Source organism: Odontomachus brunneus, unplaced genomic scaffold (genome assembly GCF_010583005.1).
Source record: "Odontomachus brunneus isolate Ranch 3 - 2012 unplaced genomic scaffold, Obru_v1 Obru_scaffold_165, whole genome shotgun sequence".
Classification (NCBI taxonomy): domain Eukaryota; kingdom Metazoa; phylum Arthropoda; class Insecta; order Hymenoptera; family Formicidae; genus Odontomachus; species Odontomachus brunneus.
Window position 1 is genome coordinate 548371 of NW_022639615.1, and position 17041 is coordinate 565411.

The 17041-nt window shown below is 38.3% G+C and overlaps 2 protein-coding genes across 2 annotated transcripts in view; one reads left to right on the forward strand and one right to left on the reverse strand.

Annotated features, from left to right (window-relative positions):
- Nucleotides 1–17041, forward strand: part of LOC116851081 (splicing factor, arginine/serine-rich 19-like) — a 164387-nt gene that overhangs the window by 28028 nt on the left and 119318 nt on the right. The window lies entirely within an intron of this gene.
- On the reverse strand, nucleotides 864–4224 carry LOC116851087 (trypsin-7-like). Its single transcript, XM_032830128.1, has 7 exons — nucleotides 4097–4224; nucleotides 3946–4004; nucleotides 3193–3287; nucleotides 2830–2971; nucleotides 2612–2725; nucleotides 2214–2369; nucleotides 864–1516 (listed from the first exon to the last, which is right to left on the reverse strand). Exons 1-7 carry the CDS (start codon nucleotides 4143–4145, stop codon nucleotides 1373–1375), a joined length of 759 nt encoding a protein of 252 aa, XP_032686019.1. The 5' UTR covers nucleotides 4146–4224; the 3' UTR covers nucleotides 864–1372.

The following is a 17041-nucleotide window of genomic DNA, read 5'->3' on the forward strand; positions in this document are numbered from 1 at the left end:
GAGAGAGAGAGAGAGAGAGAGAGAGAGAGAGAGAGAGAGAGAGAGAGAGAGCACAATCGATATTCGTTGATAACCGCGAAAAGTTAACCGCAAACAACATATCTTTCTCTTATTGTTTCATTGAATAAGAGGGTGTGCTGTAATGTATATATAGGATAGCCTATATAATTTTTACTCTTAATATTTCAGAAATTAAGAAAGATATGAAAAAGTATTTCCAAGTAAAGTTGTAAGATATCGAGAGAGGAAAAAGGGACAGTGACATTTTATTTGATCTTAGAATGACATAGAAAATCCCTATTAAGATCAACTTTAATTTTTTAAATATATTTTTAAAATAAATTGATTCCTTTGGTCATTTTATATACAAAATTATTAAGATAAAGTGGTCGAAAAGTGAGTAATTTACGAGTTATTTCATATTTTATACAGAAAAGTAACAGGATAAAATGTAAAATAACGTAGAAATATTTACTTTTCAATAATTTTATTCCAGTACTTTCGTACGCAGAATTACCAAAGAAATCAGTTTATATCGAGAAAATCATGTAATTTTATTTAAAAAATTAAAGTTGGCCTGGACAGGGATTGTCAGTCATTCTAAAATCAAATAAATATTACTATTTTCTTTTCTTCGATATCCTACAACTTCGGTTAGAAATATTTTTCATATCTTTCTTAATTTCTGAGATATCGAGCTGTAAGAGGTTATGTGGGCCACTCTGTATATATTTTAGTAAGAAATTAAATGCGCTATATTTGAAAAGCTCTACGTGTGGTTATATGTGTGTGTAGGTGAGCGAAATGTAGAAATTAATATCGGACGGAAAGGAAAAAGAAGCAAATGCATATGGCAGTTTCGCTCATTTTTGAAAGAAACGTTTATTAATATCTGCTAGACACGATTTCGTAATCGACCTTAGCAAAATGGCTGAACGTATTTCCTCCAATTGACCTATTTTTCTCTTTTGGTTCGTTTTTTGTTAAGCTATATATATATGCCTGTCACACAGATCGCCGAGCGCGGTATACAATGTAATATTTACAATCGGGACTGTTGTTTTTCAAACTCATTCCCGCGTTGTTTGCTAAAACTGGACACTACAAATATCGATACGCTTAAACAGTCCGTACGGATTCCGTGGTATTTCAATATTTACGATGAGATCTCTCTGTTTTTTTCTAGCGAAATAATAAGAAAAATAACAGAAATGATACAAGCAGGTGTATAACGCACGATATACACGAGTCTATTTTAAGAAATTTCATATCCATTCATATTCATACTCGAATATATATACGCTTTGCATGTGTTAACTCGATTCCCGCGTATCTCGATGAAATATTGATTTCAGCCGTTCCGTTAATTAAATCACACGACGTATTTTGAAATCCAATCGATATACGATGGTACGCGTGTATATACCCCAGGATATTTGATGGCGCCACAACCTGCTGACCACGAGACGAGTCCTACCAGCTTCCCATCGACCGTCAGAGGCCCGCCGGAATCACCCTGAAAAATAAACAGTCTTCCAGTAATTATCTAGATTTCATATTATTAAAAAATTTAATTGAAAAGAAACAATTCGCAGCTGATATTTTTCTACAATTAATTTATAAGTTTCTCTCACGACTGACTAAAACATATATCTTTTATTAACATAAAAAAATATACTTGTTATCTTTGTTATCGTTCATTATCGTTTGTTATCTTTGTTACCAATTTAATTATTTTAATAATGAGCTTTATCGCGCGTGCGAGTTTGCATCGCTCAGCTCGATTCTCTCGCGCACCTTGCTGCAAATTATTAAATTAAATTACAGAACCATGATGGAAGTGGATGATACGTTCTATTAATAATGCTAGATAATCAATGACGTGATGATTGATGTATGATAATTATCGGGCATACGGACGCTTGAATATTGCTGATAAGTAAAAGATTACGTTCGTCGATTATAACAATTGATACGATCTCTAGATAAATATTTAAGGAGCACCGAGTGTCATTTAGAGTACGTTGCGCGACTCGAAACACACGTGTTATATTGTGCTCAGAAGTCATTAGAACGAGCAACAGCGAGTCGAGACGCTTCGCGTGAGAAGAATAGTGCGGGCTAAGTAGTTAACGACTGTACCTGGTCAGACGGCGTAAAATTGCACGTGCGGTCAGTACTAACGACGGCGATGCACTGTGTGAATAGCTTACCTTGCACGAACCCTTTTTCATGGTTGGATCATTCGCACAGATTTGCGTGTCGTATATGATATGATGACTCGGTCGCTGCTGGTACGCAGCTTTGCAGTAATCTTGATCGACTATCTTGATATTCACGATGTGTAATTCTTTGGTCTTTTCATCACCCTGTAAGTGAAGTAAATATGCATTTGCACGTTTTTGTACAACAATTAGAAAGGGTGATTTGAATTTTAAGTGGCATAAATATGACATCTGTTAATCACGCGACGAGATTTCACTTTTTGGAATTTTGCGGTGAACGTTTATTCGCAATGATGTTCATTATATTTTGTCGACAACGTTTGAGCTGAGAAAAGAAATTGAACGTCAACATCCCTGGAGAAGAGTAAAATTCTTAGAGCATTCACCTGTAATCTGCCATATCCCGATACGACTGCTGTTGAATCGGCTTTAACGATTTCGTCTTGTCGCGGTAATACGACTGGATATACCAGGAAGGAAAATACGAATGGAGTTTTCACCTGAAAGTACATCTTCCATATAAGTTCCTTGCAGAATCGTGGTTATCAGATTCGCTCGGTTTATGCGAATTATGAATCTGTTATTTACGACTACTCAATGTTACCTTAATTAGAGCGATGTCGTTGATCCATGAGTCTGAGCGATTGTATTTTTCATGCACGTAGCTAGACTCGAGAAGATGTGTTGCGTATGGTAGTCGCAAATCGACCGTTCCCACAACTGCCATAAGCAAATTGACGTCTTTTCTGAAAAGAATATCATGTACCTCAATATCGGTGTACCTTTTGAAGTCTATTCTCTTAAAACGAATCAGTCAAACATCACTGAAAACAGTGAATATACACTGATTGCAGTTTACTGATTGCACTGAAAGTGCTCAGTACTATATTCATAGCTGATATCAGTAACTATTCACTTTAAGAGAGTATCTTTCCGCGAAGTTCGTGTTCATTGTCCTCATACTCACTCCAACATACAATGAGCGCAGGACAGTACGTAGTATTCATTAAGAATAACACCACCACAGAAATTATGTTGCGATGCAATCGTTTGCAGAGACACCTAAAAAATAAATTTTATTTATGAGAATTCGAGATATATATTGTTGCTTCGTCCGCGCGCACGCCCGAGTCCTTAATTGCGATTTCGTGGCGCTCCCGACACATTTACCTAATTTGCCCCCGCCATCCAAGTAAGAGAACACAGATTTAGAAATTAAGAAATGGAACTTAGTTTAATGGAACTTAGGAATGTACAACAAGAAACAAAAACAACTGTTAGTTGTTAGAACAATTTAAATTTCGCCGCCCGTCCGCGACACGTTCGCTCGTCAGTTAGTATGTACATCTCTTTCGTCTTCAAATGTTGATTAGTCGTTCAGAAGATTATGTTTTTATTCTATTATCTTCCCGTATTAATTTTCTGACACTTTCGTTGTAAAAATACAGAAATATTTCGATTAATGATATTGATTAACATGGATCCAGTTTGTGACGGCATACAGATGATATATAGAGATATTATATCATATATCGCTTACTTTTTAAATTGACTCAGTTTTCGATAAATGAAGACAATTATCTTATATTATTTATTAATAATTATCTATGGGCTGTTAATAATTATTTACGGACTTATCCCTTTTGAGACCAATAGAATTATCTCTACTTCGACATTTTAAAGGCGGAATAATTAGAGTGAGGGTTTATGAGCGGCTTACTTGGTACGGGACTTCGCCTGGTTCAGCCTTTCTTCCTCTTATTATCCTAGGTTCTAATGCTAAAATCGTCAAATTTATTATTATTCGTAAAGTTGTGCTTAATTGGACAACTACATAAACAGGCAATCAATTTATCTGTTAAGTTACTCACCGTGAGAAGCAATCAACAAACGAACTAAAAACAAAAGTGTTAACTTCATAGTTATTCGTTCAATGCAATATTGTCTGAATTATTCAGTTCAAAGAAATATAGACGTTTATAACATCTTAGATTATTTGTTTGGATTTTATACCGCTGTTATATATATAGTTTTCTCTTAAGTGCAGGATTAAGTAAATATGTAATTAAAGTAGATAAAATAACACTTAATAGATTACTGCTCCACTTTGTATTATCATGTTGTTTTTATTTTGTATTGTCATATCAGATAAATGCATTTTTTATATACATACATATATATACAGTGTCTCAGAACAACTTTTATATACATACATATATATACAGTGTCTCAGAAAACAGTGTCTCTGAAGCAATAATTATTGAGCTATTAATTAAAGAAGATGATCACGCAAGATATGGTAGATAAGCTGTAGTTGCGACATCTACCGCTTATATATTGGGTCAAACTAAATAAAAAAGTTTTCGACCTTTTTTCTAATAACTTATAGATTTTTAGTTATTAATTAGAGAACATTAATATATTATCGCGAGCGACCATCTGCTAATTTTCTTTAATTAATAATTAAAAATCTACAAAGTTATTAGGAAAACAGTAAAGGACTTTTTTGTTTAGTTTGATCTAATATACAAGCAGATATACGATAGCAAGCGTCACTACTATAGTTCATCTATTATATTTCGTATGATCATTCCCAGTTTTTTTAATTAATAATTTAATTATTGTATTGTTACGAATATAAATATATCACCTACATATACGTATGAAATTTGAATAGTTAAATATAGCAAGTGGAGAAAATAGTGTTTTCTCGCGAAAATAAGATTTTTTCTTTACATCTTTTTTTATCGACTGCCGTTAAAAATCCATGTTACGTAATTTCGTATTTTGCTCAGTTTCCTTGTACTATTCGTCGCGCAACTTCGTAAGTTCCAGGTTTTAAAGTCTAATACCGCTATACGAAGTATGCTTCGTATCTCAGGATTACCAGCTGAACGTGACATGCAGTATAGCAAGCTGAATGTAACGCTACGGCAAACTTGTAACGTGGAAGTAACATAACAATGCACTTCGTCCAAGTTTGTTACGATTAATAACTTTGGCAATATTGTGCGATCTATAATGAGGTATTTTGAAGTGAATAGCTGCCTGAGGCTGTTCTTGCCCCATCACTTACGTTTAGTGAATAGAAGAAGAAATGTTTGAGGTGTTGTATCGACACTGATAATCACGCGTTTGTCTTATCACTGTTTGCTTCGCTCTTGAAGTTTCTCAGTCAATACGTTAGACATTGACTAATTTATTAAATGTTGACTATATATTGCATAATCTATGATATATGATTTTGAAATGTTCAGCCTGATCGCTCATGTTCAACGGATAGAGGAAGAAATATTCGAGATATCATCGATATGTATATTTGGTGGAATATTCTCCTTCGAATCTATCGATCAAATTGTTTATTGTACTAATATAACAAAAAATTTAGATTATTGTATGATGGAAATTTAATGATCAAGTCAATAAAAAAAATAAAATTTAAAAAATTGTAATATTTCCATCATTGATTGTGCCACACGTTGTGATAATCATGAAAGTCAGGGTAATAATATGATTTTATCCAATTAGGTTTACGTATTTTACAACGTGTTACAAAGCAGCAGCTTCTCTGCTGAATGCTCAAGTGTTTTCTCGACTTTATTCAATAGGGATTGTCGGTTTTGCTGGCTGTGCACCGAGTTATCGCCCGTGACTGTTGGTCCTAGATTCTCGTTAACGTTTTAATGCTTTGACGGAACATAGTGGACCATCATGAGTCGTTTGTAGATGGAGTGCGGTCGAGAGGACGTTGAGAAACGTCGAGATCGCCCGTTTCTCTGTTGGTCGTCATATCGCGATGGAGAGAGCGAGCCATTTGAATTTGCATGAGGTTGCGCGCTGGCGACGAGGAAGAGAAAAGGAGAGACAGACAGAGAGACCGAAGCGAGGAACGAGGAGGAGCACAGAGGACAGAGAAGAGCAGCTGGTGCTTTTTACACTTTGCTGTTTATTTCGCGGCACCCCGCATTTTGGATTAACGATAATTGCCCTCGCGGTCACGAGCCACTTTCACCGATCTTCGCTCACGCGACGCGTCCCGACTTTTGAATTTATTAACACGGAAACCTTGCTCGGAAACGTACCCTTTTCTGCCGCCGTCGTATAAAATGACACTGTGCTCTTATCGATTATGTCATATCAAATGCCACTCACACTCCCGGGAGATATTCATGCGCGCGCGGATGTGCAAGTTGCCAGAACATCGGTCGGACTTATTCGAATTTGCAACAAGTACTGGTCCGATATCCTGAGACTGCGAAGTTCAAGTTGCGCACAGACTCTACGATGTTCTTGTTGTTCAAAGTTCACGTGCTTCTACGGTAGAAACAGCAGCAACAGCAACAGCAGCAGCAGCAGCAGCAGCAGCAGCAGTAGTGGATTGTACGGAAGGCACGAAATTCAAGAGCTTTCAGTGACTAGTCAGGGATGGCTCGATATCGCATGCAAAGTTCTTGAAAAATGAAGATACACGTTTCGGCGAATGGAAGGAAAGAGAAAGAGATAAGCGGCCTGGCATGCTGATATAGCTGTTCGTATAGAACACTGGCTCTCCCAGCATCGGTGAATTGCGATAAGTCGAAAGTATGGTCGCTCACTCTTCTGTGCAGCCTGTTTCAGTATATAGGGTTTTCCGTATATAAGGGAAAACGCCCAGTAGTCGGCACTCGTTGCAGCATTCACCAGTTCCCGGCGCCCTTGCTCAGATCCCATCAAATATCAAAGTGTGTAAAGTTTTTTAATTATTTTTTAAGTTTTGTGTTTTTTAATTATTTACTGATTATATTTATCAATTATTTTATGTTTATCTATTTGTTTTTTTTTTGTAAATTTCCATAAACTTTAATACTTCCGACAATATCCACAAGAGCGCCAAAAACACGTAGAATGCCGACTACTGGACGTTTTCCCCTACGCGTATGTGGTATCGCGTTTACAAATGTGTGCCTCGCCGTGGCGTTTTAAACGATTTTATGCGAGCTTTATTTCATACACGGCTCTAGGTTTCCGTCAAATACATCTTTTCCACGGAGCTTTACTTCGCCGGTGTCGTAGTAACGGCTGTAATTTACGATGGAGACGATTTTCGGGGGAAAATTATTCAATCGACGGTATCGTGTTGATACGGTAAGAATATTCTTGCCAGGCATATTGCGGCATATGGAGGAATATGCGCGCGTGGACGGATAGTATGCGCCTGCAGGAAACGAGCTTTCGATCCTCTCTCAAATCCAATATGTCGGCGTGATGGATTCTCGTTTCAACTTGGAACGACCGTGCGGGAGAGCGAGACTAATCGCGTTCCTTGGCTCGCGCGTTCCCTACTGCCGATCGCGCCATTATTCGATTCATCGTGTATCGATAAATCTCGGCTACCACGGGAGTTCTTAATTCACGAGCTTATCGGGCCCGACGCTTTATCGGACGGCGCAGGGGACACGCTCCTCAGAGAAGCGTCGGCTTTCATCGCTTCCTCGTGATTAATTAACGCCTTGAATTAACGCCGCACCAAGTTAAGCCGCGCTCCGTTTATTTATCCGGCTTCTCCGCGCTTCGGCGACTCTTGTGTTTCGCACGCCACCTCAAGGACTCTCGGACTCATTTTAATTTTGCACCAACACTCGGTCGGGTTTCAGCTCCGCGATGTTCTTAGCGCGCCTCTTGTGAATGAATGCGAGTCCGCGCGCGATGATGATACACTCACACACCGCGACTTTATTTCTGCACGACAACCCTTCTGTACGCTCCTTACCGGTTTACCGTTACCCGATCGTTACCTAAGTAGACTCCTTTATTTATTAATATCCTTGTTATTATAGCACTGTGCGTGTCATCTAGTCTTATTAACGCGCAACCTTCCAACGACGTGATATGCAACGGTGTAGGCACCGCTAAAGGAAAATACGACACAACGTGGGCGCGCGACACGGGACTGCAAAGGATGATAATTCCCTCCAGGCACGAGAGAGGCATAATCACGTCGGCTTGCGTAAAGAGCGGGCGCGCTAGAAGGGGTGGGCTCGTGGGGGATGCGACGGGATCAATCGTCTAATATGAGCCGTGAGCATTACACGTGTCCAATTACAACGACGTAAGCGGGACGCACGTGAAATAATTCACTCGCGGATGCCGTGGGAGGAATTATTCACGCTCGGGTTAATCGATTTGCTCGTCGCCTAAGTGTGTTATTATAGCCGCGATGCTCAGGACAGCCTGGTAATACGTGAGAGATTCAATATTACAGCGTCGTAACTCTCCCGGCCTCGTGAGCGGGGCGCGATATTTCACGAATAAGTGACGGAAAGACGGAAACGAACTGCCGGATATTCGCCATAGGATCGTTTCCTTCCACCCCCTCTCGCCTTGAAATGCAACGCAATCCAATCCGGAGATTGAGTATCGTTAAAACCGCTACTCGTTCCTTTGCGAGCGCGGATTTCGTCCGCGATCTTTTTTATTCTTTAAAACGGTCCCGTATCCTCGACACACATCGTTATTTACGGCGTCATGGATGCGTATGATGTATCCTTGAACGTGACTGCTCAGTCGATGTCTGAGGGAAGAAAGCTGCGCGGTGCGATGTCATTTTTCATCAATTTCAATTGGCCGCGTGCGTGCCTCCCGCGTCGTGGTATTTGATTTCGCGACTGTCGTCCTGCGAAAGTTTGGGATTCTTCAGGCAACTGTAAGCAAATATGCTATCTGTATTATTAGAGTCACAGATAAACTTACGGGAGTTCGTGAGACAACAAGAGAACGTATAAACGTAACGATGTCAAAAGGAGTTATTTCCTCGGGAGAAATTGCTTTCTCAGCGTGGAATTTTCCTTCTCGATCAAATTAAAGCTCGCGCTCACGTGCAACGGCAAATACGACACGCCATACAATGTGGTCAAATGAAATTTCAACAAGAGCTTCGAAATTTGAGCCGATTTGGATGCTTTCTTGCAATGAAAGTTAGTATATCAGTATATTTTTCTTCAGTAGCCAGTAATGAGATCTAGTTTGCAAAAATTCTCCTCGATCATATCCATCCATTTCTTATTTCTACCTACTTAATTACTAATATCCTATAGTTACATTGTCTCTAATTAATTTTACAATATCATCCTTGTTACTTAAATATTCTTGTAATCTCCTTTTACAATCTTCTTAATTCTTATCTAACCTTGCACTGCTTACACTACTTATACTTCTTTCTTATCATATCTAATTACAGTTTTCTATTTTACTCAACGGGTACTATATTGTTTCTTCATACATAATATTCCAAATTCTATTTTCTTCAATTGTATACTTATTCCTTTCCTCTTCTAACTAATCTCTCTTTTCACTGCTCTCCTTATTTTCTCTTCATCTTCTTTTTTCTCTCATATTTTCTTTCATATCTTGTTAGTTTCATTATTCCACTCTATACTTTATACTAACTCCACGAAGTGATTTCTCTGCCTCTTTCTTCACTTCTTATGTGTCTCCTTCAGCTTACATCGTCAAGAAGGAGCTTTCCATGTCCTATAACCTTTCTCTTATTCTTTGCATTTCAGTTTTCTTAGGTGCACAGCACCTGTTTCACTAGTTCTTGTGTCATCTTTCTTCTATATATCTTTATTTTATTCCCTGATCTCATTCGGTGACCAAAGCTTTCCTCTTCATTTCTTGTATTCTTTTGTTCCTCAATCTCTTGTGTACCTGTCTTTTATATGTCTTTTTATATTATCACTTATTATATATTTCCTCTACCGGTAATTTCCTCTGTATTACTATATTAATTTAAGTTTATCTGCATTATCTACACGTTATCCCTAACTTCCTTATGATAACGTAATCTCTAAAGCTTAAAATATCAAACATAATCTCTATTACTTATGCATTTTTTCACCTTCAATCTTGTTTTCTCACTTAATGCTTTGTTACGCCTTCACATACACATTATCTACGTTTTTATTCCCACATAATTTCCCCTATTTAACTCACTATATTTAATTCATATATATATATATATATATATATATATATATATATATATATATTCATATAACATATATAAGTCTAACTTCTTTATATTTGACTTAAAAGAAAGGAAACAGAAAACAAAAATCTGACTTGGTAAAGTTCTAAATTTCATTAGCTTTCATCAAATTTTGAGATTGCCTCTTTTGAAACATAACATTTCATTTGATTGCTTTGTGCACCGGTTTTTTCTTTCTCTTTCTTTTTTTATTTCTCTTTCTCTTTCTCTCTCTCTCTCTCTCTCTCTCTCTCTCTCTTTCCCCCTTCCTCTTTCGGATTATTTTATGCGCGTGATACGCTCTATATGTTCATGTAGGGAAAAGATCCGGATCTAACAGACGCTTTCAGCATTGGAAGCTCAATACGAAAAGCGCGCCGTGCTCGGTACTCCCATGCAATTCCTTCCCGCGATATCGAGAGATTTTCCTTTCGATTCGTGACGGCACGTCTGAAACTCACGCCTCTCTCTCGGAATCGTGAAATGGATTTGGACGAACTCAAACGCTTCCTGTTCTTTGCTCTCGTAACTCGGGGCATTGATCGTTCGTTGAGCGTAGGAGGAAAAGTGATATTCGAGCAGGAAGCGTTTCTTTCAAACGTCGTCGATACAAGGAATTTTTCCGATAACGGTGCGCTCTCACGAGAAGAACCTTTTCTCGTTGCTTCCCGTGCGCGCCGGCCGGTCGGTCGGTCGAACGGTCGAGCTCCTTCGCGAGGAGCGTTTCATTCGTTTCTACCGTTTTTCTCTCTATGCACATTCCGCCGGAAAACTTGATGAGAAATTCTATGACCGCGATAGTGTGGCCATAAACGCGGCGCAACGCGTTTCCGGCGTATCGCGCCTCACATCAGCGCCGGTTTACATCGGGCCCGTTCTCCATTCTTCTCGCCCGCGGCGGCCAACCCTTTTTACCCTGCGAACTCGCGCTTTGCTTTCGCGTTTTTGTGGCTATAGTTTTCGGGCTATTACCTGCCGTTTCTCGTGTACTTCGCCTCACGTTGAACTTTCATCAGTGGTGCGGATAACACGCTCACTGAATGCTTTACGATGCTTGTTATCTCGACGCTTGCTGCAAACTATGCTTTTGTGTCTTTTTGTGACGTGTATTTTTTACCGCGCAGCTTATCCATTAATAATCGGATTCCTATTCTTTCGAATGATCCAATTTCTCGATCTATTTGGTGCGAAGAATTTCATCACAATGCTGTCTCTTACATTAGTATAGCGATTGGAATTTGGTAGCATTAATGGAGTCTAGTGTACGGCGCGTGGGTCTTTCTTGAATATTACGTAATGAATTCGGCCAAGCACAATGGCATGCCGAGCTTCTTTAGTAGATGTTGTGCTGTTATATGTGTGAGTAAATATACTCTGGAATATGGCACAAGATTCCACAATGCGAGCGTGCCACGGGAGGAATTCGGGCATGCTACTAAGAAAACGGATGATATTAGATTATCAACTTGTTAAATATGTTTTATGTGTATCTGTGTTGCTCGTTGCTTTATTGTCAATTATCTCGAGGAGCTATTAAAGCTTTCCTGAGAAAATTTATACGAGATGTATATCATGAAACATTGATATTGCGGGTGCAATTGAAAGATATTGGAAGGTATTAGAATGACTGATTAAATATTATTTGCGGCATTGATCCAAAAAGTCACGCATAAATAATCACCACATTGATATAAAATCTTCCCCGATATAAAATCTAATATATGAATAATTTAATTAATTCATTGTAATACCACTTATTTAGAGTTAATGGAAATTTTAACGTGAAAAGCTTGTTTATACGTTGTCTTTTTGCAGAATTGGACTTGAATTACATATCTTCTATTAAATTATGTACGATTTACATTACGTGCATTGTATTCGCGTTTATTCAATCCATCACCGGAACATTCGCCGCACAATGTGCCTGAGCTCCGTTATAATTAATGCATTTCTCATTATGGGATTGGCTTTATTCTGTTAATGTAATATGAATATATTTAATCTATCAAACAGACACGCATTCACGATTATAGCGGATAAAAATAATATCGGAGCTTTATCATAAAAGCTTTAATTTTATGTAATAATTTAGACCAAATAATTTAGAATAATTTTATTATGTAAGAAGCGCAAAACGTATTGTCAAAATCAATGGTAACTCGAGCTGGTGAAGAAGAATAACTTGCAGTGAGGGTGCTCCAACGGTAACCTACCAACCTGTCCTCGAGCTTGCGCAAGCTTTGCAAGCATCATACTGTGTTATCGGGAGGGATCTTCTTTACCTACCTAAGGGTTGCTTATTTTTATCCACTGTTGAAGACTATGCTGCAATAAAACGTTCTTCTCTAAATAGAAATAATATTTAAAAGAATATTGTCAAAGTAATGCCTTGGAATTTTATTTCATTTAACGTTAATTTAACGTTAACTCATCGTTAACACACGTATTTGGACAGAACTGCGCGTTTTACATGCACATTTCAGTATCGGTGGAGTTAAGACGACTCGAGAGCTTTCCTGGAGAGGACGTCACAGAAAAGCACGCCGTTAGCTTTGATGCAACTCCTGCTGTCTGATGTTCACCTAGGAATTCAAGGGAGAACAATTGTGAAGAGTAAAGTATGAGATTTCACATTATTTATCTGTGATTCGAAACACACATTAGAAGCTTCATATGCTGTTTTATCTTATTTTTAATTGCGCAGCGCGCGCGTGCGATTAATAAGTCAAGAAATCACAAATGTGCTCTTATTTCTTGACATGTTTTTGACGATATATTCATAACAAGAAATTAAAGAATAATAAATCCACTTGACTCTTCTGCTCCGTTGTTTAAGCACGCTATAATGGTGCGTGAGATCGTCGATTCCGAACCGTTGCGCGATTCTATCGAGAGGCCTCTAGAGAAGCTAATTGGCCGGTTCGACCTTCTCTTTGCGAGGACGGTGCGCTGCTACAATGCAATTTACGTATATGCTGCGGTCCATTCATCGTCGAAACCTCAATTCCGCTCAGGAAACGAAGGATCCCTCCTTTCAAGGAGATTCGAGCACGAGCTGCCACGAGTTATCTGAGTATTCGTCCTTACGTCAAATAGGGTGGAAAAGACGTAGACTTCGACGTAGGTATAATTGCCGGATAATCGCGTAGGAGATCAACTCAAGTTTCGCACTGACATATACCCGTGTTATAAACAAACAAGTTTATTTATTTTTATAATTTTCGTTCATTTGTTTGCTTGATTATTTCCTTGATATTCCCGTTAAACTATTTAGCGCACAATACGATTACATTTTTTTAAAATTAATAATTAATTACAAATAATAAATATGTATGAATATTACATATAACAGTTAATTGTATATTAAATTTATGTTAATTATGAACCTTTATTTTATATTAATTATATTACATATATGTAATTAATTAAATGTGCTGTGATTGATTTTGATTAACATTTTAAGAACAAATTAAAGATAGTTTTGTAACTTTTATTTATGATAAGCAGACGCATAATTTTCACAGATTTTATTATTATATTATTTAATCAGCTTTATTAGTTAACAATTTGTGTAATCCTTTAAATATTGTCATTTATTATGTATCTTACACAATCCCTAAATTTTTTAGAGTGGAATCTCACTTAAAACGAGTGAGAAGTGACAGTGTTTTCACTCAAAGCATTAGAAAAAATATCACTATTCAAAATCGCAGAAGTGAGTACTTTTTTCAAACTAAGAGAGGATTCCCGAGTCGAAATTTTTATCCTACTTTCGACGAGATGTTTACTCTATTTCTCGAGTGAGATTTCCCTCCAAGAAATTTGAAGAGCACACATGAATATAACACGTTAACGTCGCTGTTTAGCGACTCATGGCACTTAACGTGTCAATATCTGATGTTTCATCATAAATACAGCAGCGTAGCAGATTTATTATGGATCTTCTATCAGGCCGATGACCCGATAATCTCCAGGTAATAACATCGTAAAAATCTAACTCGCGATTTATTATTACGGTACTGAGTGTGCGCGTCCCGTTTTATCGCTTCGGGCCGCTCTTTCTACGCCGGTAAGCCCGGCGAGGAGTGCGCTTTGGCAGACGTAAAAATAGAATTCCCAAGGTACCGTCAGATCTATCTTCTGCCGACAGTTCCTTCTGCCTGCCCCGCGCGCATAACCATCCCCGCCGTTCTTATTTATTTCTTTCCGCCGCGCGGAAAAATTCCTTCGTCTCCTTGTGTTTTGTCTAACAGTCGCGTTTTTGCCGAGAGGGGAAAGCTTGCAAACCCAACAGTCGGTATGTCGCGTCTTGTACGTCAAAGTGCTCACCACGAGAGAGAGAAAGAGAGAGGGGGAGGCAGAGAGAGAAGAAAAGAAGGGGAGAAAAGAGGGAAGAAAAGAGGGAGAGGAGAGAGGGACGCGTTCAATCTAATGCCCGTGCAACAATGAAAGTGAGTTTTGTCTCGTGAAAGTCGGCTTGATGGCCTCGCGAATGTCCTAAAATCATTTAGCGTATTTTTTACGGCACGCACCGTGTACGTACAATCGCGAAAACTCGAAACTTTTAACAAGCGCGACGTCTGCGTACCCTTTCCTATACGTTTTCCTGTAAACGAAATGTCCCGAGAGCACATTCAGTTAACGAACGGATCCTTTACGAGAAACGGATTGACGGTACCTGCGGTGGACATGGTCGAGGTTTCTGATTGAATTTTCACGAAGAGTTTCCTTTTTTCCAAAGGATATTCCGCGTTGTTTCGCGGTGCAACGACACTGAATAATTCTCGGCGGCACTAATGGCGCATCTTTGTCGAAAATATTAGCTCTTATAAGAAGTTTCATTAAATTAGAGCGCGGCTGAGGACTCGGCGGGCGTTTGAGAATAAAAGGCGCCTCAATCTCGCTCGCTCTCTCGAGGGTCGAAACGGTTATTGCTGCGGTTATCTTGAATATCCAGCCTGCGGAACTTCTTTCTTCATACGAGATTGCAAGACGGGCGAGTCTCCCGAGATAAAAGGCAGCTTCTTTTTTTTTAAGTTGTTACGGCTCATCGCTTATTAAGAGAATCAACTCCCCTGCAATGTACCAAGATTTATAATCTGGCACAGGTTAATAAATATTTCCGGATGATCTCTCCCGCGATCGAAATGTGCATATATTTATAATTTTCAAACCGCTTGCACGTTTTAAATTCGTACATAATGCGTATGAGATTGCGACTGCCGCAGAAAACTGGTTTGTTTATTTATTTATCTAATTAACGAGTAAATAAATAATTTTTATGTATATATATATTGCACAGAAAACAATTTTTGATATTTATAACTATAATCACATAGAAAAATAATTATTATGAATTATGCTCAAGAAAACTATTTTTTATTAGATTCTATATATAAAAAAAGTTAGTGTTAATAACCTCGTTACTAATTTTATTTTTTTGTTAAAACAATCGAAAATATAGTTGGGTCAAAAGTAACTATAATTTTAGTTAAATCAATCATTTTTTTCTTTTAGTGTACAAGCAGGTAAATAGATATATATGAGATCTAAGTATATAAAGTAATAAAAAACTAAGCAGGATTCGAATGGAGCAGAAAAACAAACTTCAGAGAGAAACATTGCTGCTACACGTGTCGATATACATTAGAAATATATAAAAAGCAACTCATTCAAATACACAAAAAAATGAATGATTCAGTAAGAGAAATGATTGTAAATATATATTATATTAGGCATAGGAACGCGCAAAAATTAAATTCTAAGCGATTCCGAGGCGCTCTTAAAGATCAGCTTAAAGCGCGTCAAAACATGAATTTACACAGTGGAAGTTTGAAATATTCACGTGCAACAGTCACGGTTGTTTGGGGTGCGATGTAGAGGCGTGTTCGTGCGGTTTCGCCGACGATACAGTATATCCATATTTTAAGAAACCGCTTCTGCGATCTATTCGCCTCGGTTGCGCGTCTCTTCCCCTCGTGCCGCATGCGGGAGTTTTCCCTTGAGAATCTGAGGTATAATAACGTTGACATAGCCGACGTAGCGCACTAAATAGGCACCCACCAACCCCGCATTCTAGCCTCATTCTCCTTCTCATATTTCGCTCCTCGCGCTTTCCCGTACATTTCTCCGCGGTCTCTTCAAGACGACGGCGAGCCGTAAATCCATCCTCCCGCACTGTATATTTCTCGCGGGTTAGGTGCATTATTGCGATTTCTACGTCCGCTACGTGGTTCCATTTCCGAATTAGGCAGAGCTCAGGCGCGACCAGCAAGACGAACGTGTTCATACGTGGCGCGCTTTTAAGAGTTATGCACCACGTCAGTCAGCCAGTCAAGTCAGACGGATGAATTCGAATTTCCCCGGATACGTTCCGTATAGATTCGAACCGTTAAATCTCATCTACGTGCGTTTCACGCACTGATGCAAGCACATCGACCGAAATGCGAACGAAGCCATCGATTCGTCAGCCAGTCATATTCAAGGATAATGAGTTATTTCTGTATATGTGGCCACATGTGGTCACACATATAGATCGTGTCTAGTTTTTTGACATTTTTTACATACTGATTAAAAAACTGGTTAAAAAAATATGAAATTTTTTTTAATATTGCATACATTTTCATATAGGTGTAAACTTTAAAAGAAAACAAATATTATTCTTATGTAGTCTAAGTGTTTTATTAAAGTTACTGTGATATCTTTTATATATGTATATACATATATGATATAGAACTCTAGAACTATTGTAAAACAAACCGGAACTCTAAAGAAATAGTTAATTTAAATAGTTTTTTTGATTAGGTGCGCT

Bases quoted from the DNA above. Each gene is read 5' to 3' on its own strand.
- LOC116851087 (XM_032830128.1), bottom strand. From the start codon at position 4,145: ATGAAGTTAACACTTTTGTTTTTAGTTCGTTTGTTGATTGCTTCTCAC. The intron at 3,288-3,945 runs GTAAGCCGCTCA...TTTATTTTTTAG, and splicing joins CAGGCGAAGTCCCGTACCAA to GTGTCTCTGCAAACGATTGC. The intron at 2,370-2,611 runs GTGAATGCTCTA...CTTCACTTACAG, and splicing joins CGGGATATGGCAGATTACAG to GGTGATGAAAAGACCAAAGA.